At 37.0% G+C, this 27,622-nt stretch overlaps 1 protein-coding gene across 1 annotated transcript in view; it reads right to left on the bottom strand.

The window, feature by feature from the left end:
- Positions 1 to 27,622, bottom strand: part of LOC150080590 (FHF complex subunit HOOK-interacting protein 1B-like) — a 195,326-nt gene that overhangs the window by 118,604 nt on the left and 49,100 nt on the right. The window contains exons 4-6 of the mRNA XM_090380746.1: positions 26,904 to 27,027; positions 9,830 to 9,951; positions 9,651 to 9,790 (exon numbers count right to left, since the gene is read on the bottom strand). Coding sequence (XP_090236872.1) covers positions 9,651 to 9,790; positions 9,830 to 9,951; positions 26,904 to 27,027 — 386 coding nt within the window. The remainder of the gene's footprint in view (positions 1 to 9,650; positions 9,791 to 9,829; positions 9,952 to 26,903; positions 27,028 to 27,622) is intronic.

Here is a 27,622-nt window from a genome sequence, read left to right on the forward strand (position 1 = left end):
TTCACAAAAATATCTCATTATCTGGGTTTTTTTTGGTAATTTTTAATTTTAAGTCAAAATTTATTTTTATTTCTTGTAAATACAATAAAATTTAATACATTTAATAACAGTTTACAATTTTCTTAATTTTATATTCTAACAATACTGATCATAATTTGTAATATCTCAAGTGCTTGTACAAAATACTACAAATGTAAAAGGATTTCAAAGTTTTCGCAGGGTTCTACACTATGAAATTATGCTTACATGTTCATACATGTAAGCATACATGTTCGTGTTACTAACATGTATGCGCAGCCTATTGAGCAGGCGGAAGGCGGTCTTTACTGCACAGTCTTTCGTGATATTATTGCATTATTTGGTGTGATTTTTACATTTATGCATGTACTACATACAGCGATATAATAAATTTAAATTGTAGTGGCTATTTCTATTTTATGTTAATGGATTAGTGATTTATTTTTTATTTTATAGAACATTTTAAATAAGATAACTGCTAATTAGCCATACCCACAAATTGCCCACAATGTCTGAAACTTGTTCTCCACAGAGAAAGATGAGTAAACGGTGGTATACTCAAAATTTTAGAAATGAATGGTTAGAAGATCCGGAATTAAAGGATTGGTTGAAAGAAGACAGTAATGAAAAAGGTGCATCTTACTGTATTTGTTGTGAAATAAAATTAAAGAATGCCAATAAATCGATGTTACTAGCGCATAAAAATACAGTTAAACATAAAAAAAGTGCAAATATTGCTAAGACAAGTTCAACGTTAGACACGTTCTTCACAAAACGTAAACCTACGGAGAATGAAGAAGTAGCAAAAGCAGAGTTAACAATTGCTGCACTCATTTCTGAGAATAATATTCCATTTGCACAATGTGATCACCTTATAGAAGCATGTAAGAAAGCATTTCATGATAGCAATATTGCAAAACAAGTTCAGATGAAGGCGACTAAAGTCTCTTATCTTATACAAGATGGCATAGCCTATCATGAAAAAATATACATTTCTAACATATGCAGAAACAACAAGTTTTCAATGATAAAGATGAAAGTACAGATTTATCTTTATCGCAAGTTCTAGCTGTAGTTGTTAGATATTTTGATATTCAAAAACTTGATGTTGTAGATGTGTTACTTGACACTGTTTGTGTCGAAAATGGTACTTCAGAAGGGCTTTATCAAGCTGTAAAAGATCTTTTCATAGAAAAAAACATTCAAATAAGTAATCTCGTTGGCTTTAGAAGTGATAATTGTGCCACTAAGAGTGGGTTCCAGTCATTGCTAAAAAAGGATGTACCATCAGTATTTATAATGGGATGTGTTTGTCATTCTTTTGCATTATGTGCTAGTCATTCAGTCAAGGTACTACCATCATATCTAGAAATATTTATAAAAGATATCTCTTGTTATTTTTCCCGTAGTAGTAAAAGATTAAACGAGTTCAAAATGATTCAAGACGTTGTAGATACTGCTACGCATAAAATCCCCAAATTAGCACAAACACGTTGGTTATCCCATGGCAATGTAATAAAAATTATTATTGAGCAGTGGGATGCGTTAGTTCTTTATTTTCAGTCTCAATCAAAAATTGACAAAATCGATGGTGCAGGGAATATTTACAATACTATGATCACCAAAGGAACTAAGCATATGTTGTTTGTTGTTATTTGGTTTTTAGGAGCATTAGCAACTAAGGCCATATTGCTCCGGGATATGGAGTGGTCATTTCTTGACCTTTCCGCATCCTCCGTATTTGGTGGTGACGGGCTCGAACCCCGGTCTAATCAAGAAGCATGTACTACGTACTGCTGCTCCTTCCCACTTGGCTACGGAGGCGCCTACATATGTTGTTGTTTTTAGGATATGTACTGGAGAAAATAAACTGCCTGAATATTGAATCAATATTCATATCAATATTTCAAATCAATCTGAACATTTCAGATTGCACTTACTTCGTTCAATGGTTTCAATTGAGTATAAAAATATTCTTAGTTTTTTCATAAAAGAAGAAGTCATTACTTCGTGCAAGCTGGTTGAAATTGATCCAAGCAATGCAATAAATCATAAGCCTCTGAATAAAATATATTTGGGAAGCCGTTGTATGGCCTTATTAAATTCAACACCACTTGGTGACAGTGAAAGCAGGTTTAAAAATGATTGTTTAAAATTTCTTGTTGAACTTTGTATGGAAATCAGAAAAAGATTTCCTCTAAATGATGATGGAATTATCGCCAGTCTCAATGTTCTTGACCCAGCAGTGATACATGATCGTGCCAATTCGGCATCCCCAATTTTCCATTTAGCAATGTGCAGTTCCCTCACCTTGTTTCTGAAGACAAACTAGATCTTCTAGATGATGAATGGAGATCACTTCGTTTAAATCAAGATTTAGATTTCTCTTACAAAACCATCCCTGAGTTTTGGTATCTGTTACGTAATGTAAAAGATGGCTTTAATAATTCTAAATATGAGATTTTATCTAACTTTATGACCAGTCTAACTATTTTACCTCACTCTTCGGCAAGCGTAGAAAGAATCTTCTCCCAAGTAAACCATATAAAAACAAAAGCCACAAACTCCCTTAAACCAGAAACTGTGAAAAATCGACTAATAGCAAAACAGGCGATAAATAGATCTAATCAAAATTGCTATACATGGAAACCTAAATCAGAATTGGTAAAAGAAGTCATACAAGGAACTTGTCATAAAACATACGAAGACGTTTGAAAAAAATGAAAGAACTTCAAAAAATAAATGTGGAGGGAACTGAATGGGATGAAAATTCTGATTACAATTAAATAAAAGATATTTTTGCATGGTAAGTTTTATCTTATTTGTGTTGCTATACTATATGATGAAAACTAGGTTTTTTTTGGGTTTATTTAAGTTGCAATCTAAGTTTTTTTAAAATTTGTGAGTGGGAGCCCTGGTCCAAACCAGATTGGTCTGTTGTTACTTCAGCCAAGGATAAAGCTGACCTGCTAGCATCCCATTTTTCTTCCAGCTCATGTATTAATGATCTTGGTAAAACACCTCCAACCATTCCCAACACGCTCTATTCAATGCCTCCTGTGGTCTTCTGTCAAAAGGATATCAGAAGGATTTTGACGAATCTTGATGCTAAGAAAGCTCCAGGTCCCGATGGTATTTCTCCACTTGTTCTCAAAACCTGTGCTCCTGAACTTACTCCTATTCTTTGCACCTTTTTTCACTTTCTTATTCCAAAGGTGTTTTTCCTTCTGCTTGGAAATTTACTGATATCCAGCCAGTTCCTAAAAAGGGTGACAAATCCCTTCGATCCAATTATCGTCCCATTGCAATTACTTCTACTCTTTCTAAAGTAATGGAGAAATCAATTAACCGCCAACTCTTAAACTACCTAGAAACTTTCCGTCTGATCAACGATCGCCAGTATGGATTCCGTCTGTGTTGATTCAGTGATATTCTGGCTTATGTTACCTATTTATGGACTAATTCAATGGAGAGGTTCGGTGAAACACAAGTAGTTGCTCTTGACATCTCAAAGGCTTTTGATCGTGCTTGGCCTAAAGGTCTTCTAAACAAGCTCCCATCTTATGGTTTGCCAACTGTTTTTAGTAACTGGTTATCCAGTTTTCTCTCTGCTTGCTCACTGAGGGTGATGGTAGATGGCTCTCTGTCTTCTAACTTCTCCACTAATTCCTGTGTCCCCCAAGGTTCAAGTTCTTTCCCCCACTCTTTTCCTCTTGTACATTAATGACCTTCTTCCATTGACTGGAAATCCTATCCATCGTTTTGCATATGATAGCACATTGCATTCCACTTTCCGTTTTGAGAAACCTTGTCCTGCTCAATCAGCTTCAATTTCTAGAAAATCTGCTACCAATTCCTTAAATGCCGATCTTCAGGTAATTCTCCAGTGGGGCAAAGACAACTTAGTTGATTTCAACCCTTCTAAAACTCAGTCTTGTCTTATATCTGGCAAAAAGGATTCTTCTGCTCCTATGCTTATCTTTAGTGACACTCCGATTTCTAGGCAAAATGATATATCTCTTTTGGGGATTACTCTGACTTCTAATATCTTTTGGCACAAGCACATTACAAATATTGCTTCCTCTGCATCTAAAAAAACTTGGTTTTCCTCTCTCTCCCTGCGTTACTTTTGTTCCAAACAGTTGTTCACTCTGTACAAATTGTAAATCTGTCCTACCATGTGATATTGTTCCCACATCTGGGGTGGTGCCCCCAAAACCTCTCTCAGGCTTCTTGATTCCATTCAGAAGAGGGCAGTTAGGTTAATTAATGATTCATCTCTAACAGAGTCTCTCCATTCACTTTCTCATAGACTTACTGTTTCTGCTGCATGCCTCTTCTACAGATACTTCCATGGGCACTGTTCTTCTGAATTGGCTTCTATAATTCCCATTCTCTCTTTCAAAACAGTCCGAACACATGCTGCCACCAGCCAACATCCATTTACTGTCCAACTTCAAACTCACAGAACCAACTTTTCATCTTCCTCATTTATTCATTCAACTGCCGTTTTCTGGAACAGCCTTCCTTCATACATATTTCCTGAAAATTACAATCTACAGAAGTTCAAGTCCAATGTCAACAAATATCTTCTTTCATCTTCTCAACCTCCAACCCAAGCACGGTACTAAGTACTATAGGTTCTAATACCTCTCGTGTTTGGGATTCACATAAAAAAATATGATATCAAAATTATTTTTGACATTCAGTTCCTTTGTGACCACATCACAGTACCAATCAAATTGGTCAGACAAGACCTCCCTTTAACAAACCCATGCTGTTTGTTAAAGGGAGGTCGTTGTGTACCATCCCAAAAAAAAGGGAGGCTTTTTTTGGGAGGGTACACAACGGTACGGCATACCGGCACCTTTTGGATGCAATGCACTTCGAAATTTGTAATATTCCGTAAATTTTTTTCACATGTTTATCTAATATTCAAATAAACTTAAAATGATTTAACTAAATTTGCATTTTTTACTGTCAATTGTTAAGATTTTTCTATATAAACCTGTATAACCATTTTTATAATTCTAAATTTCTCAGTTGGACCTCTGTTTAATTATTTTGAATTCCCCTTGAAAGTTACATTTAAAATAGTTTCCGTTGAGCAAAGAAAATTTTCATATAGCGAACGGATTAGGAGAGAATTAACTCGGTATGCACTGTTCGCTTTTCTGGCCTTCAGGCAATTAGTGCTGCTGCACAAATTAAGAGAGCTAAAGGGATTACCATTCTACAACTTACTGGTACCTGGTAAAACCTATCCGACCACCTGTCCCACACGGAGGAGGAGTTGCGCTGGTCAAGAGTGAGCGGATCCAGGTGTATTCCCAATGGGCCTGGCCCACGTTCTAGTGGTGTCCAACCTTTTCCCGTACAGGGGCCATATTCAAAAAAATTCAAAGTTAGATTTCTTTAGTGTGTTACATTTTCGATATCTTGTTGCAAGTAAAATTGAAAATATTCAAAAATTTTATTAAGTACAATGCACAATTACATTTACTGAACAAAACATTTAATTAGAAAATGTTTTTGATAATTAACAAAATTTAAAATGCTGTTTTAGTTCACTTTCCTTGCAGGCCATAGGTTGGACACTGCTATGAATCAACTGTAAGCACCCCGTTCGAGAATTATAAAAGTGATTTTCTTTTACAGCGACAAATAATCATCTGTTGTTTCGCGGAAGTGCACTATCCACATTTTTCTGTAAATTTTCCCTATCTCTGTTTACATGGTCACAGCACCTGAATATCCGAATGACACCATTATTTTGGACAGTTTCAAAAAAGAAAAAAATTCAAATTTAAACACTAGTGACAATACCAATGATGAGAGGAGGACAACAAAGGTATTAATCCTTCTAAATATGAATTGTTGGCATTTGGTGAAATTGAAGTTAGAAAATTGTCAATTACAGTTAAATGCAATTCATGGAAGCCTAATTGGTAAGAAGGTTTCGAAAGAATTGAAGCATTTGATGAATGCTCTGAGTATGATACCAATTTCACTGAGTGAATGTGAGCGAGGATTTTCACAACTGAATCTGATCGCCAGCCCAACCAGCGCTTCGTTGATGACAAAAACAGTTTCTTCACTACTGTTTCTTAAAACTGTAAGTCCACCGCTGACCCACTTCGATCCAGCACAATATGTCGATTCGTGGCTACTTCGGAAACGTCATTCAGCAATCGACACACAAAGAGGAGGAAAAGAAGTCGGCATGGCATGTCGGATGAGAACTTAATAAAAATTTGGAATATTCTACAAAAACTTTATTATGAAATTATTTTCAATTATTTTACTCACAGTTTACTTATTTTTTTATATACTTGAATAATAAATTTATGCCTAATAAACTGTGTTAATATACTTAATTTGTTGTTCTTATTCTAAAAACATTACTACAAGTAACAATATCAGGCGGAAAAAAAATTTAGAGTACTTTTCATATTCTTTTAATTTTCAATTTTTCCTGATAGCAAAGAATGAGTACTGCCACCTATTTTTTTACAAAAAAAGCACTGGTCTTAACTATTACTGCAGTCTTGTCTAGATGATCCTGCAATGCTTCTTTAACCAGTGACTCCATTATTTTCGCCTGGAACACAAGTTAAACTAACAGGTTTATAGTTACTTATGTCACCTTTTGTGAACTGGTGATATATTTGCACACCTGAAGTCCATGGGAACCTCCCGAGTCCAAGGAAGCTCTCATAATTATGGTTAAAGGTTTGCAACTTCCTTTGCTGACTCCTTTAATATAGCTGGATAGATCCCATCCACTGCAGGTGGTTTCCTTATGTTTAACTTCAACAATTTCTCCTCCACTTTGCTCTCAGTTATTACAAAATCACTTAGCTCCCTGTTAGATTTTACTAAACGTCTGGCATTGCTCTCGTTGAATAACTCCTCATGTGTGAATGTGGATGCAAAATACTCATTCAGTTTATCAGCTACCTACGCATGATCATCAATAGTAAACCCATCTATGTTAAGTGGTCCGATCTGATTCATCCCTTTCCTTCTAGAGTTTACATAAGTAAAGAACTCTTTGCTGTTTTTTTTTCTTTGCATCCTTTTGCCAAAGATTTCTCGTAATCTGCCTTCACCTGCCTAACCTCCTTTGTGACTTGATTACAGACAAGATTATACCTGCCATAGTCTTCTGTATCATGTGATAATTTATATGCATACCATACATTTTTCTTCTCTGCCTCAAGCCTCAATTCGTCTGACACAGATTTAGGCCTGAACCTTGAACAGTATTTCTTAGCTGGAATGAAAAGCCTAGTAGCCTCAAAGATTAGGTTCCTTCAGGTTCCTGAAGGCTTCCCATTTAGAATTCAACTTCAGTAACAACATTGGTTGATTCCACATACAGAATTTAAAAACTGTCTGAAACCCCTGTAGTCAGCTTTACGAAAGCAAAAGCCCTTTCCTTTAGCCTTGATGGTAGTTACATCTTTAAGTAATTCCGATATCAGTACATTGTGATCACTGTCACCCAGTCGTTCCTTTATCTGCAAATTCTTAATGCATGAATAATCACTGCTGATAATCAGATCAAGAGTATTACTCTCTCTGGCTGCCTCTTGAACATGCTGCTGTAGAAAACAGTCATCCAATAAATCCAAAAAAACTTGCTAGTGTGCAAGTGACCAACCCACAAGTTCGAGTCAATATCTGGAAAGTTAAAATCGACCATTATAAGGCATTCTGATTTATTGGCCCACTATTTCTCTGCACAACTGCTCATTATACTCATCAGATTCGTCAGGCCTATAAGACACACCTACTCTCATTTTTCCTTTCCCAGTGCTTATGTCACACCAAACAGACTCTACATTCCATTGTCCACCAACATCAAATGGATGCACTTCCTTAGATTTTGTGTGTTTCTTAACTAACAGCATAACCCCTCCTCCTTTCCTGTCCTGTCTATCCTTTCTGTACACATTGCACTCTCCAAATTCTAATTCTGCACTGCTTATATCTGTGTGACACCAACTCTGATATCCCAACAATATCCGCCTTTGCTGTCTTGACTGGCATTGCTCTTGTGTGGGTCATGATTCCCCTTCAAGCTCATTAAATTTATTAACTATACTCCTAGCATTGGTGTACATGCAAGTATACCTGCACCTCTTTCTACTCTTAGTTACCCTAACAGAGCCCATGTATTTATTTGGTCCACTATGACTCCTGGAAATCTCCATTGCTTTGCTTTCCATGCTGCTGCTCATTCTAATAGAAGCAGTGCAAGGATCACTTTTGCCTCTGCCTGCGACAACTGTTAACCTTTTAGTCTGTGTATCCCCCCCCCAAGCTACCAGTTTTCTGACCCATCTAACACTGCCTCGATACCATCAGCAAATATTCTTGCACCCTTTCTATTTAAGTGTATCCCATCCCTGAAAAAGCAGTCTCTCATGTCAACAAGCACAGACCAGGCTGAAAAAATTCTATCCCTTGAGCCTTGCACAATCTCTCCAGGGCCGAATTGATCGACAAGGCTTTCATCACATACTCCCTGCTATTGTGTCTGGGCAGAATTTCAGACACTTTCACATTCAACCCTAACTCGCAACTTTTTTTCAATAGTGACCTGTACTTGCTGAGTAAATCTGCAGATCTCTTACTCTTAATGTCATTAGTTCCAACGTGTACAACAATATCACCTTTTATGCCCTTAAAAGGTGATATCTGCTGTACAACATCATCAACTTTTGCCCTGACAAACATACCCTGGTCCATCTATCCTTCTTGCATAGTATATTCCCCATCTCCCTGACAATAGAGAAACCAACAATAACTAGTTCCTTTGGGACCATTCTGCCTTGGAGATTGCCTCTGTATTGCCTGATACACAGGAGTCAGCTCTGCCATTGAGCTGGGCAGCTGAGAGCTTGATGAGTCCCTCATATTGATTTCTTCAAGGGCATTTACCCTACACCTCAAGCTCTCATAGATGCCCATCAGAACACTGAGTTGGCCCCTAATTTCTTGACACTAGGTATCTAGCACACACAACGACATCTTCCTTGACTAGATTATGTCCCATTTTAGAAAGTTCAGCAAACATTTCGCATTTCGCACATTTTATGAGACTGATGAGTTGGGGAATCGCCCCCTTTGTTTCTCCCCCGAGTCACAGCACTCTCGCTAGTCTGATCTTTGCTTCGCAGCCATAGTGTGGGTCACGATTCCCCTTTAAATAGTTTAATTAACAATGGAATTTAATAAGATTAATAAATATTTTTGATTAATTGATAATACTATACTAAGCCAACAGATTCCTAATGCAGTGCTTCATATTATGTTATACCTTATGCTATCAGTTCAAGATCTGAGAAAGTTCGAGAACAGAACATGTGTAAAATAGTGATTATGTGTTCTGTGTAAAGTGACAAAAATAGTGATTACGTGTTCTGTGTAATATGACCTTTAGTCACATTACATAGAACACTTAATCACTATTTTTGTAACATTAAACAAATGGTTAATGTATATAGTGGTCACTAAGAACTTGAACTGCATTTTAATATGCTTTATCATTATTGAAATAAAATAATATACATATAAAGCATTAATAAAATAAACTGTTCATGAATAAAGTGCAACATACTAACCTCAAAAAGCTTGAGAAGCTCAAGTTTCATCACATTAACAAATTCACCACTTTGCATAGACCAAGCAAAAAGTTTATCAAGAACATCTTCCATAAACATGTAATTCATTATAGGTCCCATATCATCTTCTCTAACAAAATCTGGATTTTCTTCATTTGCTTCCCAATACACTGGAAGACTTTGTCTATGAACAAGTTCAAAACTAGTAACCTCTTGGAGAAGAAGGGTAACCATTTGATCAAGGTGATTAACAACACTTGTTACATCATCAGAAGAAGGTAATGTGGGCAACAATGAATCCCTAAAGAGATTGTTAAATACACATTACTTTAACAAGTTGAATTAATGCACTGCACTACACAAATTAAAAAGTTCTTGATAATAATTAGTTCTCTTTTATTAACAACAATTTTACTGTTTCTTTTAAGCAACCTACATCGATGAGCCAAAACATTATGACCGGCGAGTCGTTATGCAAATCGAAGCAACTGAAGGAGAACTACGGCGTGTGTGTGGGTCGGGACGGGTTATAAAAAACACCTGATATTGAACTCCATTTAAATCAGCGTTACTCTTGTTCTTCAAATGGGAAAGCCAACGGACTTGTTATGTTTGTTATTTGGTTTTTAGGAGCATTAGCAACTAAGGTCATATTGCTCCGGGGATATGCGGTAGTCATTCCCTGACCTTACCGCATCCTCCGTATTTAGTGGGCACGGGCTCGAACCTCGGTCTAATCAAGAAGTGTGTGCTACGCACTGCTGCTCCTGCCCACCTCGGTCTAATCAAGAAGTGTGTGCTACGCACTGCTGCTCCTGCCCACCTGGCTATGGAGGTGCCCCAGTGGACTTAAGTGAGTTTGACAAAGGCCAAATTGTAATGGCCAGATGACTGGGTCAGGGCATATTCGAAATGGCATGGCTGGTGGGGTGCTCACAGTCAGCCGTGGTTAGTACCTACCGAAAGAGGTCCAAGGAGGGGGAACCCACAACTGCCAGCGAGGTGTTGGACGACCACGGCTCATCGATGCTCGAGGTGAGCGAAGACTCTCCCAGATGGTACGTGGCAACTGTGGAGCAACTCACTAGTAATTAGAATGCTGGTGACGAGAGTAATGTGTCACAACACAGAACATCAAACCCTGCTGAAAATGGGGCTGCGTTGCCACAGGTCACTCCAAGTGCCCATTCTAACCACAGTTCACCGGCAACAGCTCCTACAATGGGCATGCGAGCATCGAAACTGAATCTTGAGTAATTGGAAGAAGGTTATCTGGTCCGATGAATCACATTTATTGTTGCACTATATGGATGGACATGTACACGTGTGTCGTTTACCTGGGAAAGTGATGGTGCCTGGATACACAGTGGGACGAAAACAAGCTGGTGGCAGCGGTGTCATGCTTTGGGCGACATTCTGCTGGGATACCCTGGATCCAGTCATTCATGTGCTGGGCACTCTGACGTCTGCCAACTACCTAAACATCATTGCTGACCAGGTACACCGTTTTATGGCAATGGTCTTCCCCTCATGCAGTGCTGTCTTTCAGCAGGATAATGCGTCATGCCACACTGGCCAGACTGTTCAAGACTGGTTCGTGGAACATAAGGAATACTTCCAGATATTGCCCTGGCGTCCAAATTCCTCAGACATTAATACCATTGAGCATCTGTAGTTTGCGTTGGAACAGCAACTCTGATCTGCAGAGTCTCAACCACGGACCCTACAGGAGTTAAAGGATCTGCTGGTTACGTGTTAACCAACAGATCACATTTACAAATCACACAAGACCCATTTAGAAATCTTGTACCGTCCATGCCTCGCCAGGTACATGCTGTTTTGGCTGCACGTGGAGGACCAACATCATATTAGGTAAGTGGTCATAATGTTTGGCTCATCTGTGTACATTTTAAAACGGATGACTCAAAGACGCCTTAGCTAATGATTATAACTATAGTTTGATAACTCAAATTTTGATAACCTTAAAGCTGATGCTATATGAGCATTTGAAATTACATGTTTAACAAGGCAAGGCTTACATATTGGAATGTAACCAAGGCAGTCTAAATTGAGTGTTTAAAATGTCACATTGGATGGCACTCGTTTAAGTGTGCATGGGTAAAATGCTGCACGCGACATTTTTCCTGCACGTGCTAATACTTTGTTCCAATCCTGACATACATGGCTGGAGCTTGGGGAAGGAGAGTGGAAAACTCTCATGTCTGGCAGATCCTTCTCTCTGCACAGAGGTCTACTCTTCTTGGCATCACCCGAACAATGCAGAACTGTTGCAACCACCGATGTGCTTTGCACATTGGCAGGCAGAATGCCGGCTGATTTCCTGGTTGCTTAAGCTTACTTGAGGTACTGTCTGAAGAAGAGAGGTCCCCAAATGGCATTTGCCATCTGGTCATGCCCTGGATATAACATCAGAGCGGAGGAGGATAAATGATGAATTAGAGACCATTTGGCAGAATCAATGGTTGCAGGTGAATTCTGAAAAAGGGAGTCATTTGTACACCTTTACACGTGAGGTGGCAAAGGTCTGAGCTCCAGTTTGGCTTGGCCATCTGCTGTGTCCTGACCAGACATGACTTGAAATCAAGGTTGCTACCAGGCTTGGTGACCTCAGACCTGTGCTTTTGTGGAGAGCTGGAGACCGGTGTTCACATCATGCTGACCTGTCCCAATTACTCAGATCTCTGAGCAAGGCTGGAGCGAGGGATGCTCACTCTTTCACAATTCACCTTGGTGGAGCTCTGTCTCAATCGAGACTTGTTAGGCAGATTTGTCAAGTTTGTGAAGGGTGCTCTATTGAGCTGAATATAGTTTTGTTTTGCTAGATAGGGTGACTTACCTCCTCGTGGTGGGGTGGAGACACTATCCCCACTGCAGGGCCAAAACGTCATTCTATCTTATTGTCATATTGTTGAGCTTGTGTTGAGTTGCATTTTGATAACACAACTAACATACTAACGTTGAACAGGTTAAGATACACTCACAGCCGAGAACAAGTTGCATACAGGCAAGAGCCCAGGAGGCAACTAACACAAATGGCAAATGCACATGCTAATACATTTTTGAAACTAGATGAATGGTCAATATGCTTTCTCAACTGAGTAGTAGGGTACTGCTATATCAATTAGTTACAATGTTTGATACTGAAAAATTTATTATGTAACCCGAAATTTTATGTATTTCTGTATGCCACTTATTTTTATTTCATCTGGATATTAGTTTATGTAACGAAATAAAAATATGTAGTACAGCATATCTTTTAAATTCACTATACAAAGTTAGAGCTTTAAAATCATAAAATAATTGTTATTCGGCCTTATTGAAATTATACAAAGTTGTGATGACTGTGCTGTCCTTTCACATATTCCTGTGGCCAGAAGGATACACACCCCGTCTACTTAATGCAATGGATTCATCACTCATGAATCTGGCTACAGACCTTACACTAAAACTGGAATTTTTGAATTTGATTTGGATTTTATTGGCGCATTACACTAAAACTGGACAGACAACTAATGTCAGTATGTGGGCAATAACTAGGCATTTGTTTTTAGGACTAATACTTCATCATAAACTCATCCTCAAACACAGTTGAGAACCAATTTTGCCTTCACAAAGACCATAAAGCAGTACACAGTCAGTTTGTCTATAACGCAGTATATGTGTTCCTAAAAATCTCCGTGTTATGATATTTCACGCACTAAAAAGAACAGGGCTTATGGGAAAGATAGGGATAGGAGTAGAACACTCAAAAAAAAAAAAATGTTCAATCTGATAAGTAAAATACTAAAAAAAAAATAAAAAAATAGAAACCCAATAAAATTACTGACACAGGTTTAAACATCTTAAATTTATAATAAATAAATATTACAATAAATATAGTGCTATAATATATACCAACTGATATTTCTGTTCACTGACTTTTTTTTTTTTTTTGGATCGTAAAATTTATAACAGTAAAAAAGATAAGCAATCAATAACGACGAACATGGCATGCACCAATTGCACAAGTGAGATAGGGAGTAACAAGTTTATGAAGCTTAGGAATGAAGAGAAGATTCTGAAAATTTATTTATGTTTTTTATATGATTGAAGATTTCATGGAAGGGGAAAACACATTTCACCATAATAATGTAAAAACCAACACAATTCCAGCTACCGGTATTATCGCAAATGCAGTAAGATTGAGTTTACTACCTGTTTATAATTAGATTGCACTAAATAAAAATCCCAATAAACGGGGAATTGCAAACTGTATTTATTGTTTTATGGTAGTGATCTCCAGAAATGTGCTCCTCTGCTCACGCTATCACACCTCACGAAATTTCTGTTCGAACAGAAAAATGTGAGCTCCTGAAAACATGAGTCTGCATATAATATCATATGTTATCATGTGAATACAGAGAATGACAACAGTGTCTCCAACCAATACAACTACAGTAAACGGGAAATATCTCTCTCACACATTTGATGTTTTTTTAAGCTTCGTAAACTTATCTATTCTGAACGTAGCGAGGTCGCTACATTCAGCTTAGTGCCAGGTTTTGCATTCACCTAGTGTTACTAGCAGACGAAATCGTACATGAGCCAACGCGAACATCATGTTATACTAACATTGTTCCCTAATATATCAGTTGCATTAGGAGCAAATTCGCATCGCAAAAATACACATTATAGAAGAACTGACTGTACATACATTTATTCAACTTGCAAGTAGGTGACTGTAAAATCACCATTACTCTTTTGGAGGTCTGAATCCAAATTGCATCATATCTGGAAGAGTTTATAAAGACCGCTTTAATAAGGGCTATGGGTGAATGATTTCTAGTGAAGAGGGTGGGAATTTTTTCCCATGAGTTGTTCCAAGTTTTACAGCTTGCACAACAAGAAGATCAGCCAGTGAACAAACACACACAGTACACAATGCATGCAATTTTTGTTAAGTTGCTGATGCTCCTGAAAACTAACACAAGATTGCAATCTTGTTGTTAGAGTTTTCAGGTATATTGCACTACTTTCAAACAAATGGCTGATTTGCCATTTAGTTCAAATATGTGGTAATGCTATGATAGCCTCTTTCATGATTTGCTGATCCCTCATCAGAGAGTAGGTGGTCTCTCTCTTAAATAAAAGACAAAGGATTAAAAAAAAAAAAAAAAGACAAACCATTTGGCAATGCCATTTGTTTTAAAGTGGTGCAATAACAGGGAAACATGCTGAAAAGGCAAAGTTTCTTCTGCTGTGAGCAAAGTATGTAAAATCCAGCATTTTACAATCCATAAATATTAAGATAGTAATTTGCCACACGTATCAACAATCACATTTGGCTTTAAGAATCCATTCAAAAAAGAGTTATTTCTTTCTTTATATGATATTTGCAAGAGTATCTTGTCAATTAATCTGATTTTGCAGCCAGCAAGATTTAAACTGCTCATATAATGCAATGGTCTTAATTCTTATAACAGAACAAGCTTGCCTTTGCAACAAGCTGCCCTGGTACTACACTATTTTGAAACAAATGGCCTTTCCAAAAGGCCATTTGTTTGAAAATAGTGTATTTGTTTGAACTGGCCATTTCTTTAAATCAGCCTGCTATGACAGCCTGTTTTGGGACAACTTTTCCCTCATTAGATGGCATGTAGGCTCTAGTAACAACACACAGGCAAAACAGTTGTAAAAGAGTTATTTGATGTGAGCTGCCTTTCAGTATACGAAATTAGGTTTCAAAAGGTATAGTACACTAAAGCTATTTGTTAAAAGGAGAACAATAGCAGAGAAGTACATTACAAAGGAAATGTTTGTTTGCTATGAGAATTAAGCCTATTTCATTATCCATGCGATTTAAATCCCGCTGTCTCCAAAAACAGATGGAAGGGCAAGATAGTCATTATAAATAGTTTACAGATGCCAGTGATGTAAATAAATTCAGTTATTAAAATGTGCTCCACTAATGCTCAACCACTGGTGTACAGCTTTAAAATCTGGCACCTCTCAGTTCCCGTGACTTTGGATTTTAAAGACTTTGCTGTATTAAGTAGGCAGTTTAAATCCTGCTAGCATAGTAAAATAAATTATTATTAAAATTCTATTACATATTTTTTTAAATTTTTAATCAAATCATATTATGCCATGCAAATGTCTCTCATATACAACCACAGAGTCATACATAATTTATATTAATTCATTTTTGCATTCTAAAGGAAAGTTAAAGTTAGTTAAGGCACACTGGCAAACAGCAATAATTCATTGTTAAATAAAAAAAAAAAAAAAAGCAAAAAGCAAATGCATATTATCAGCAGTTGCTTTATGCTAATATCCAGTGCTTCATTTACAAAATACAATATATGGATAGACTATGATGGATGCAAAAAATAAACTCAACTAAAATAATAATAATTGCTGGACTCTATTAATCTGATTTTAATGAATTTTGGAACATCTGAATCATGTTCTAAAAGGGCCAAATATAAAATTTCACGAATCATCCACTGAGAGTAGAGTTATTATATGCAGATGGAGGCAGACAAAAGAAATAATTGCCATATTTCTACCAGTCCAATTTAATGAACTTGTTTGACAAATCTTTCTAAAAGAGCCAAATATAAAATTTTATCCACTAGAAGTCATGTTATTATGTGGTGATGAACATGGTAGAGAGAATAGGTGCTTTATGCATATATGCTAATGTGGCTAAACATTGATAATTTAAAGCTAACATTAATAAGAAATTAATCAAGAAGGTAACAAATTTTATTAAAATATATAAATACAATGGATTCCAGTTAATTGGGTCACCGGTTAATCGGGGCAGCCGATTAACCGGTGGGGCAAATTTGGGACAAATTTTTTTTTTTTTAGGAGCATTAGCAACTAAGGCCATATTGCTCCGGGATATGCGGTGGTCATTCTCTGACCTTTCCGCATCCTCCGTATTTGGTGGTTACGGGCTCGAACCCCGGTCTAATCAAGAAGCTTGTGCTATGCACTGCTGCTCCTTTTAAGATTTGCCCCAAGGGTGCCTCCGTAGCTACGGAGGCACCCTTGGGGCAAATCTTAAAAAAACAGAACCCAATCGAGAAAATAGCCAGGGTTTACTTCACTTAATTGGGAAAACAAGCCGTTTAATCAGGGGCAGGAGACCGCAGCACTGGAGATTACATCATGATTGTCTCCAACCTTACCATGTGGTTCTGTCGGATTTCTGGAAGTCACAACCATAAAACAATAAAAACAATTAGCAGTCACCTGTTCACTGGGCTTTTCTGTTAGTGCAATCTATCATAAATGGATACTCAACTTGATATTATTGAATCTGAAATAATACCAACAGCTGTAATTCTGTGGGTTATTTTATTTTATTTTTTTTTTATGTGAACCCTAACCACAAGAGGTATTAGAACCTATAGTACTTAGTACCGTGCTTGTGTTGGAGGTTGAGAAGACGAAAGAAGATATTTGTTGACATTGGACTTGAACTTCTGCAGATTGTAATTTTCAGGAAATACGTAGGAAGAAAGGTTGTTCCAGAAAACAGCAGTTGAATGAATAAATGAGGAAGATGAAAAGATGGTTCTGTGGGTTTGAAGTTGGACAGTAAATGGATGTTGGCTGGTGGCGGCACGTGTTCGAACCGTTTTGAAAGACAGAGTGGGAATTATAGAAGCCAATTCAGAAGAACAGTGCCCATGGAAGTATCTGTAGAAGAGGCATGCAGCAGAAACAGTGCGTCTATGAGAAAGCGAGTGGAGAGATTCTGTTAGAGATGAATCATTAATTAACCTAACTGCCCTCATCTGAATGGAATCAAGAAGCCTGAGAGAGGTTTTCGGGGCACCACCCCAGATGTGGGAACAATATTCCATGGCAGGGCTGATTTGCGATTTATACAGAGTGAGCAGCTGTTTGGAAGAAAAGTAATGAGAACACGAAACAGAAAACCAAGTTTTTTAGATGCAGAGGAAGCAATATTTGTAATGTGCTTGTGCCAAGAGAGATTAGAAGTCGGGGTAATCCCCAAAAGATATGTATCATTTTGCCTAGAAATCGGAGTGTCACTAAAGATAAGCATAGGAGCAGAAGAATCCTTTTTGTGAGATATAAGACAAGACTGAGTTTTAGAAGGGTTGAAATCAACTAAGTTGTCTTTGCACCACTGGAGAATTACCTGAAGATCAGCATTTAAGGAATTGGTAGCAGATTTTTGAGAAGTTGAAGCTGATTGAGCAGGACAAGGTTTCTCAAAATGGAAAGTGGAATGCAATGTGCTATCATCGGCAAAACTATGGATAGGATTTCCAGTCAATGGAAGAAGGTCATTAATATACAAGAGGAAAAGAGTGGGGGAAAGGACTGAACCTTGGGAGACACTGGAATTAGTAGAGAAGTTAGAGGACAGAGGGCCATCTACCATCACCCTCAATGAGCGATCAGAGAGAAAACTGGATAACCAATTACTAAAAATAGTTGGCAAACCATAAGATGGGAGCTTGTTTAGAAGACCTTTAGGCCAAGCACGATCAAAAGCCTTTGAGATGTCAAGAGCAACTACTTGTGTTTCACCGAACCTCTCCATTGAATTAGTCCATAAATGGGTAACATAAGCCAGAATATCACTGGATCAACACTGACGGAATCCATACTGGTGATCGTTGATCAGACGGAAGGTTTCTAGGTAGTTTAAGAGTTGGCAGTTAATTAATTTCTCCATTACTTTAGAAAGAATAGAAGTAATTGCAATGGGACAATAATTGGATCGAAGGGATTTTTCACCCTTTTTAGGAACTGGCTGGATATGAGCAAATTTCCAAGGAGAAGGAAAAACACCTTTGGAATAAGCAAGTGAAAAAAGGCGGCAAAGAATAGGAGTAAGTTCAGGAGCACAGTTTTTGAGAACAAGTGGAGAAATACCATCAGGACCTGGAGCTTTCTTAGCATCAGGATTCATCAAAATCCTTCTGACATCCTTTTGATGGAAGTCCATAGGAGGCATTGAATAGAGCGTGTTGGGAATGGTGGGAGGTGTTTTACCAAGATCATTAATACATGAGCTGGAAGAAAAATGGGATGCTAGCAGGTCAGCTTTATCCTTGGCTGAAGTGACAGCAGAACCATCTGGTTTAGACAGAGGTGGGAGCAGAGATGGGCAAAAGTTGCAGCCAATAGCTTTGGCAAGAGACCAGAATGCTCAGCTACCATTAGGGCAAGAAGCAAGTTTTCTACTCTTAGGCTGTTCAAACTCTAGCTTGGACTGATTAATAACTGCTTTACAATTGTTGCGAGCTTTGGTGTAGGCAGAAAATGAAATTGAAGAATTAGAAACAAGCCAATTACGATATGCAACTTTCTTCTCTTGAGCAGCCTTAGCACATTTATTGGAAAACCAAGGTTTAGATAAAGGACGAGATTTTAAAGTGGAGTGTGGGATAAAGGATTCCATTCCTGCAAGAATAATTTCACTCACACGATCTGAGCAAACGTTGACATCAGAAGTTTTGAAACAGTAATCCGACCATGGAAAAGAAGAAAGGAAGTCTCGCAGGTCATCCCATTTTGCATTCTTGTAATGCCAAACAACACGAGGTTGGGAATAGCCATGAGATAAAGGTTCCATTGGAGAAGACACAGTCACCAAGTTGTGATCTGAAGTGCCTAAAGGACCTCTCACTTTGACCTTGTACTTAGAAGGGTTGTTTGTGAGAAAAAGATCAAGCGTATTGGCTGTATGATTAGGATTGTCCGGTATTCTTGTAGGTAAATGAACAATCTGTGCCAGGTCATTAGTAATTGCAAAAGCCTCAGCATCTCGACCTGCTGGGTCAGTGTGACTAGAAAACGGAAGCCAGCTGGAGTTGTGAACATTAAAATCACCAAGGAAAATTACTTCACTGTTAGGAAAGTTGGACTGGAGAAAGTCAAGTTGCAAAGAGAGGAAGTCAAAGAGTTCCAAGTGATTAGTGGAGTTGGGAGAATGGTAGAGACAACAGATGAATTTGACACAATGAAGTAGAGAGATTTTAAGCCAGAGAAGATCAAAGAGAGGAGATTCCAAATTGCCAAGTCTCTGATAGGGAATATCAGAATGGACACATGCACAAGTACCACCTTTGAGGTGAAAGGAATCATACAGCGAATAATTTGGGCATCTGAGATGAGCAGTAGTTGAATCAACCGATAACTAAGATTCTATTCGCAATAACGCCTCTAAGGTTGGGATTATTCATACTACAAATTTAAACATATACACCAACTGTTTATAACTGATTTAATAATAAAATAAAATAAAATAAAATGATACAAAAGACTGTAAAATAATATTTACAAAAAATATGATTATTTACAAAAAACTAATTTACAACAAAAATAAAATAAAATAAGTAAATAAGTTAAAATGCATTAAAATATAAATTTAAAATCAATAAAAACACTATTAAAGCTTTCGGAGGTGTCTACCTCCTACCTCAGCAATAATGAATATTTAAGCGATGCATTCTTAAGTACCAGGTTCACGGCAAACGTGGATGACCAGGCGCATACTCGGTATTCCTTTCACTTGTACCAGAAACGGAAGTGACCTGGTACAAGTTCTTCTGGGACTGCAAGTGGCTGGAAAGTTTGTGGATTGGATCCTCTGACAACAATAGCATGAACAGAGACAGGGGAGTTAGGCTTCACCCCCCTTTTTGAGGCGGTGGTTTTTGCCAGAGATAAACGTTTTAGTTTTCCACGTCCCCAGACCACTTCCGGTTCTGGTACAAGTGAAAGGAATACTGAGTATGCGCCTGGTCATCCACGTGTGCCGTGAACCTGGTACTTAAGGATGTGTCGCTTAAATATTCATTATTGCTGAGGAAGGAGGTAGACACCTCTGAAAGCTTTAATAGTGTTTTTATCGATTTTAAATTTATATTTTAATGCATTTTAACTTATTTACTTATTTTATTTTATTTTTGTTGTAAATTAGTTTTTTGTAAATAATCATATTTTTTGTAAATATTATTTTACAGTCTTTTGTATCATTTTATTTTATTTTATTTTATTATTAAATCAGTTATAAATGGTTGGTGTATATGTTTAAATTTGTGGAACTAAGATTCTGTCAGAAAAAGTACATGGGGTTTGGCAGACTGCAAGTGGAAATCGACATCATTGAGATTAGAATTGAGACCACGTATATTTGTGAAATGAATTAGGAAGTGCTTGGGAGGTTTAGATCTTTTCGCAGATAAGCTTCTCTATTAGTTTTATTATGGTGAAATGTGTTTACACTTCCATGAAATCTTAGCATTAAATCTTAGCCTTGAATCTATTTAAGGTATCAACTTCTATGACAGATGGAAGTTTCTTCCAGCAATCAACCATACACTGGCTAAAGGCAAACTTCCGCACATCTATCCTATATCTGTCTTTTCTCAATTTGAATTTATGCCCTCTCAGGTGATTACTCTAAGCAAGAGGAAGAATCCCATCAGCATTGAGCATTCTCAAACCATTCAAGGCTTTATACACCTCTATCAGATCACCTCGCCGGTGCCTAGTCTCCACACACTGTAATTTCCAAAACTTAAGAATTTCTTTGTAAGAGCAACCCTTTGTTCCATTCACTAATCTTGTTGCCCTTCTCTGTACTCGTTCCAGCAGCTCTACATTCTTCCTGAAATAAGGCCTCCAGATCTGTATACAGTACTAAAGGTGTGGCCTGACCATTGCCTTATACAAGGGAATAATCACCTCCTTATCCCTGCTAGAAAAATTCCTATATATATCATTGACAAGACACCATGAGCTACTCTTGCAGCCCGTCTGCACTACTCAGGGAACTTCATATTTGCCTGAACAATTACTCCCAGGTCCTTTTCATTCTCTATCACTGTCAGTGTAGTACCACAGAGTTGATACGTTGCTCTGGGGTTGCTGTTTCCCATATGTAGACTTTACATTTGTCAATGTTAAACTTCATTTGCCATCTCTCAGCCCATCTGCTCAACCTTTCCAGATCCTGTTGCAGCAGCATAGATTCAGTAGTATCCTTAACAACCCTGCCAACCTTTGTATCGTCTGCACACTTGGACATTAAGCGGGATATACCATCATCAATATTATTTATAAATACAGAAAACAATAATGGACCCAACACTGAAACCTGAGAGACTCCACTAATAACGTTAGTCCATGATGAGCAGTGTCCATTGATTACCACTCTCTGTCTTCTCCCCCTGAACCAACCCTTTATCCATATCAGCAATGTGCCTCCAATGCCACACTTCTCCAATTTGTGCAGCAGTCTTCCATGTGCAACAGTATCAAAAGCCTTTCTAAGATCCAAGTATATAATATCAAAGTTATTCCCTGCATCCAGTTCTTTTGTGACTGCATCATAGTATCCAATCAGATTGGTCAGGCAAGACTTCCCCTTAACAAAACCATGCTGTGTCCGAGCTATAACTGAAGTCTTGTCTAGATGATCCTGCAGTGCTTCTTTAACCAGTGCTTCCCTTAATTTTCCTGGAACAGAAGTTAATCTCACAGGTCTATAATTATTTGTGTCAGCCTTTGATCTTCTTTGCTTTTTACACCTTTGTGAATTGGGGTCACATTTGCACTTCTCCAGTCTGTGGGTACCTCCCCTGAGCCTGAGTCCAAGGAAGCTCTCATAATTATGGCTAAGGGTTTGCTTACTTCCTTTGCTGCCTCCATTAATATAACTGGATAGATCCCATCCACCCCAGGTGCCTTTCTCGTGTTTGTCTTCAATTTCTCCTCCACATTACTCTCAGTTATTACAAGATTCTCTAGCTTACTGCCAGAGTTGAATACACCTTTGGCATTCCCCTCGCTGAACAACTCCTCATGTGTGAATGTCGATGCAAAATATTCATTTAGTTTGTTAGCTACCTGAGCAGGATCATCAACAGTTGCCCCATCGATATCAAGTGGACCAGTTTTTTTTTCCTGCTGTGTCTACAGACACAGTAGGAAAAAAAAAAGAAAGGAAGTAATCACAGAAGTTACTCAACTTTTTATTTCAACTAAGAGATACTTTTCAGGATTTAGACCTAAATAGATGTCAGGATGAACTAATGAGAAAGAAAAATGCAGGGTATGATTATAACTTATCAAAATACACAGAAGCCTACAGTAAGTATAAACTAGTCTTTATCAAGTTACTGAGGGGATTTCACAAATGGGGGGGGGTCAAAAGACAATGCTTGACTTCCAGTCCAGGGAAAATAGGTTTCGTGCTGAAGAAGTAACGCCAGCTCATATTAGTAGTAGCAGTGGCATTTTATGCAAGAAAGCAAGTGTATGAGCTTATGCAGCATCAGCCAAAAAAAAAAAAAAAAAATCACACCATTCCCTCCAAATGCCTGTCCAGTTCCTCCTTAAATTTATTCAACCTATCAACTTCCACAACGACAGATGGAAGTTTGTTCCAGCAATTAACCACCCGCTGGCTAAAGGCAAATTTCCGCACATCTAATCTACATCTGTCTTTTCTTAATTTGAATTTATGCCCCCTTAGGTTCGTAATCTGAACAAGTGGATGGATCCCATCAGAATTCAGCGTGCTCAACCCATTCAAGGCCTTATACACCTCAATCAGATCACCGCGCAGGTGCCTAGTCTCCAGCCACTGCAATTTGCAGAACTTAAGCCTTTCTTGGTAAGAGGATCCCTTCATTCCCCTCACCAATCTTGTTGCCCTTCTCTGTACACGCTCAAGTAAATCTACATCCTTCCTAAAATGAGGCCTCCAGACCTGTACGCAGTACTCAAGGCGTGGCCTGACCATTGCCTTATTGACAGGAAGGCAGTAATATAGCAATTACAGCATGGATTTGTTGAGAAGAGATCTTGTCTAACCAATGTGATTTGCTACTATGGTGCAGTAGCAAAGGAATTAGATGCAAAAAAACAATTTTGACATCATATACTTAGATTTCAGTAAAACTTTTGATACTATTCCACATAAATGGCTGCATACCCACTAGAGCAGTGACAATGAGACGGATGAAGGTATGGTTGAGCAGCAGCAGACAGTTGTTACTGATGGCCACTGCTATTCATGGGAGGCAAAAGTAATAATGCCAGCAATCAAAACCAGAATTGTCAAAATTCCAAATGAATCAAAGCATCAGTATGTTGGATCAATGAATAGATTGAAACACTGACACTTCAAAAACACCAAAACATTTGAAATGCCAACACTGTTAAAACAGCAACACTTCAAAGTGCCAACATGGTCAAACCAGCAACTGATCAAATCCCAACTAGTATAAATGGCAAATAATCAAATGAAAACACCACAGGAATGTCAACAGTCTATAACAAGGTAAAATGCCAACTGATTGGTCCATGGATCAATATTATTAATAAATCCAGTGGCATATTATCCTATGGTGCATGTGGTGCTGCTGCACCACCGCCAAGCTCAGTAATTCCAAACAAAAAAAGAGAAAAATAAGAACACTACATAAAAATTACCTCACCAGGACCCAAGCTCATGATAATATGTCACTAGATAACAGAAAACATCAAAAATTAGGTTGTAACAGACCATCCTTGACTCAGAAATACTGTAGTTTCAGCATATAATAATACAAAACTAACTTACCAACATTTTTCCATAATTTGCCATGCTTGTTGCCAATGCATTTTGAATGCTTCAAAACACGCTGTTTTGTCAAGTTTTTGAATAAGTGAGAATGATCTCTGTGAACCAGAGATATTGTGAAAAGAGCTCTCTTTCCTAAACCAACTCATTATGGAAGTGCTATCTTCCCTCTGAAGGTATAGCTGTTCCTTTGGTATAGCTATTCTTTTTTTTAATTCCTTGTTCTAGGTACTTCAAACATCTTTAGTATGCAAGATTTCCAAAAACATATCTACTTAAACCTGTTAAGAAAATTAAATAAATAAATGCACATATATAATTATACAAAGAGTATTAAGTTAATGTAAAATTACTGGAATTTTACAATTAGTTGAGATAAATGAATACACAATAAATACAGTATACATAAATACAATGCTGAAAAATAAAGATTTAAAAGCTACAATTAGTAAAATTAACCTACTGGTATCCACTTTTTTTTAAGCTGCCTCCCCTCCTCTAAAATCTGTTTACTGAGCAATAACCCCACAAGAGATTTATCTAATATTTGGGACAGGGGGGGGGGGGATTAATGTTCAATAGAGTCATTTTGATCCTGTGCAGCAAATATTTCAAAATCTCTCCTGAATAGGATAAAAATGACTTCTGTATTCTTGTGAATTTTCACACAGGTCCCATTCAGTTAAATCAGTATTTCCATACCTTTTTTTTGACGTACTTTTTTAGTGAGTACAAATTTGGTGAGAGGTTTGCATGCAGCCCATACATGCTCAGTTGAGCTACACAGATTAATAAGGCATCATAAGCAAAATTAAAAAAAAAAAAAAAAAACAGTGAATTGCACCATTTGTACTGCTGAAAGAACAAGTATTTGAACTGATCTAAACTTATTTCCTCAACAAAATGCACACAAAGTGGTGATACACAGTTAACTTGTTAAGTCTGCACATTATTTCAAACTATTAACTGATTGCATGGAGAGTCAAAGTATGAGAGCTAAAAAAGCTCTTTTAAATGAAATCACTAAGCCTCTTAAAAATAAAATAAAAAAAACTTTTTCTACATTTTAGAAAAGTTTACAGTAACAGTAAACTTTTCTAAACAGAGTGGAACAAAAATATTTCTAAAAATCTATTTTATAAAACAAATATACCTAAATTATTATCCACAAACAATTTTATATTAATAATGGTCAATTTATAATTTACTTAAAGTGAAATTTGTGCTTAATGCTCATTACCTTTTTTTTTTTTTTTTTTTATTCTTTGCTCAATTTTGAAGAGACATACACTTAATTCATTTACAACCATTCAACAGTCTGTTTTTACTACTCAACATCATTTAATGCTGAAAACCCAAATTAACATAAGACCAAAAATGGAAGTAAAACTTCTACTGCCTCTTTGTATAAATACAGATATTTCTTTTTGATGCTTCACCTAAGCACTTCTTTCAAATTAAAATTATTATTATTATTTTTTTCTTTTATATGTGTGGCATAAGAGCAATGCTGGATTTACATAGTCTGGAGATCTGGCACACATGTATTTTTAGAGACCCCATTTAAAAAAAATATTGTCGTTTGGTGGGGGGGGGTGATACTGGACCAACCATAATTGAACTGTTTTAATGCCTCAACAACTTGTAAAAATGAAACAAATCAATATTAAAACAGGAAAGCAAAAGTACACATACAAGCACAGGACACTATATACACAGTCCAACAATTAAATAATCGGAGTGATTTTTCCTGTCTGCACAGTGAACGCTACATAAAAAAAAAATAGTGCACCATTCAAGCCACTAGAGTGCACTCTTTCGATAGAGTGCATGTGTGAGATCATCACTTCAGTAGTTCTCAAGTCACAGAAGTTGTAATGAGAATGCTAGTAGTAGCGCATTGTGTTAGAAATTTGAAGAGGAAGCAATGTGCAATAATTAAATTTTAAGTTGGGTAAAAGTGCAATGAAAACATTCAGAGGCCTGAAAAAGGTGCATGGCGATGAGTGTCTATCCCATATGCATGTGTTCGAGTGGTTCACGTGCTTTTGTGGCAGATGTGAGTTGACTGAGGACAACCCCAGATCAAGATGGCTAGTTCCCATTCGAACTGAAGGAAACATAAAGAGAGTCTGCAATTTGTGAATGAAGCCTGAAGAATTATCACCCGTATGATCTCTGACATGTTGAACATTAATAAAGAAAGGGTTCACAATATTTAAAAAAATTATTTAGGGAAACAAGATTTGTTCACAATTTGTGCCACACAGCTTGAACCTGGAACAATATACATGTAATTATATGCATTTTGAACAAAACAAAAATATTGCACTGCTTTCGGACAAGTTTCCGCAGCATAGTTGCCAATTAAATTTAAGGAATGACTAGATCATGGTACATAATGTGCAGAGGGACTATGTTTCTTCAGCCTAGCTTGTAAACCAGTATAGACACCTTTCATATTGGCATCATTATCATAGCTTTGCCCTCTGCACATTTTTATATCCAAAGATAATTCTTCTAATTTTTTTAATACTACCTCTTCTAAATATAATGAATTATGTTGTGTAATACTGATGAACCCAATAAATGTTTCCCTAATGTCAGAATTTGCTGTAACTTACCTAATTATAATATCTAGTTGGTCAATATGGGCAATGTCTGGTGTTGAGTCGAGAATTATTGCAAAATAAGCAGCTTCCTTAATTTCTGATATTAATATTTCTCTTGTTTTATTAGCTATTAACTCTATTAATTCATCACAAGTGTAGTAAAAAAAATAATTTGAGTTGGCATACATTTTAATATGATGTTTTAAAAAATCATCAAATTCACTTAAATAATGCAGACACGATAAATAATTTCCGCAAGAATCGAAAAAAATATCATTTGTATTGCCTCTAAACAAATAGTCCCAATTTACTCAGTAACTTAACGGTAGCTATTATTCTATTTAAAACCTCTCTCCAATAATTTTCTTCAGATTGTATTTGTTTCATCAATTCAGAATCGATATGACTATTTGAAGAATTTGACTTTCTTTTGAGATATGTGCACATCGCTTGTATGTGCTCAGTAGAATGCTCATGATCACATAAGGTTTACGCTATATTTCTTTCGTCATTAAAACCCTTCATTAAGTTATTATTTGACTTAGAAAACAATCTGCAAACAAAGCAGTAAATTGATTTGCTCATTTCTGAAAAAATTAGCCACTCTCGTTTTTCTCCTTTGTACCATTCATCTTTTTACAGTAAAAATGTGATTCATTTACATTTCTGACATATATTCTATTGCATTCTGTGTATTCTTTTTTTAAATTTTTGATCTTACCAACATTCTG

This window comes from Mastigoproctus giganteus, chromosome 9, assembly GCF_048544385.1.
Source record: "Mastigoproctus giganteus isolate SK-2022 chromosome 9, ASM4854438v1, whole genome shotgun sequence".
Lineage (NCBI taxonomy): Eukaryota > Metazoa > Arthropoda > Arachnida > Uropygi > Thelyphonidae > Mastigoproctus > Mastigoproctus giganteus.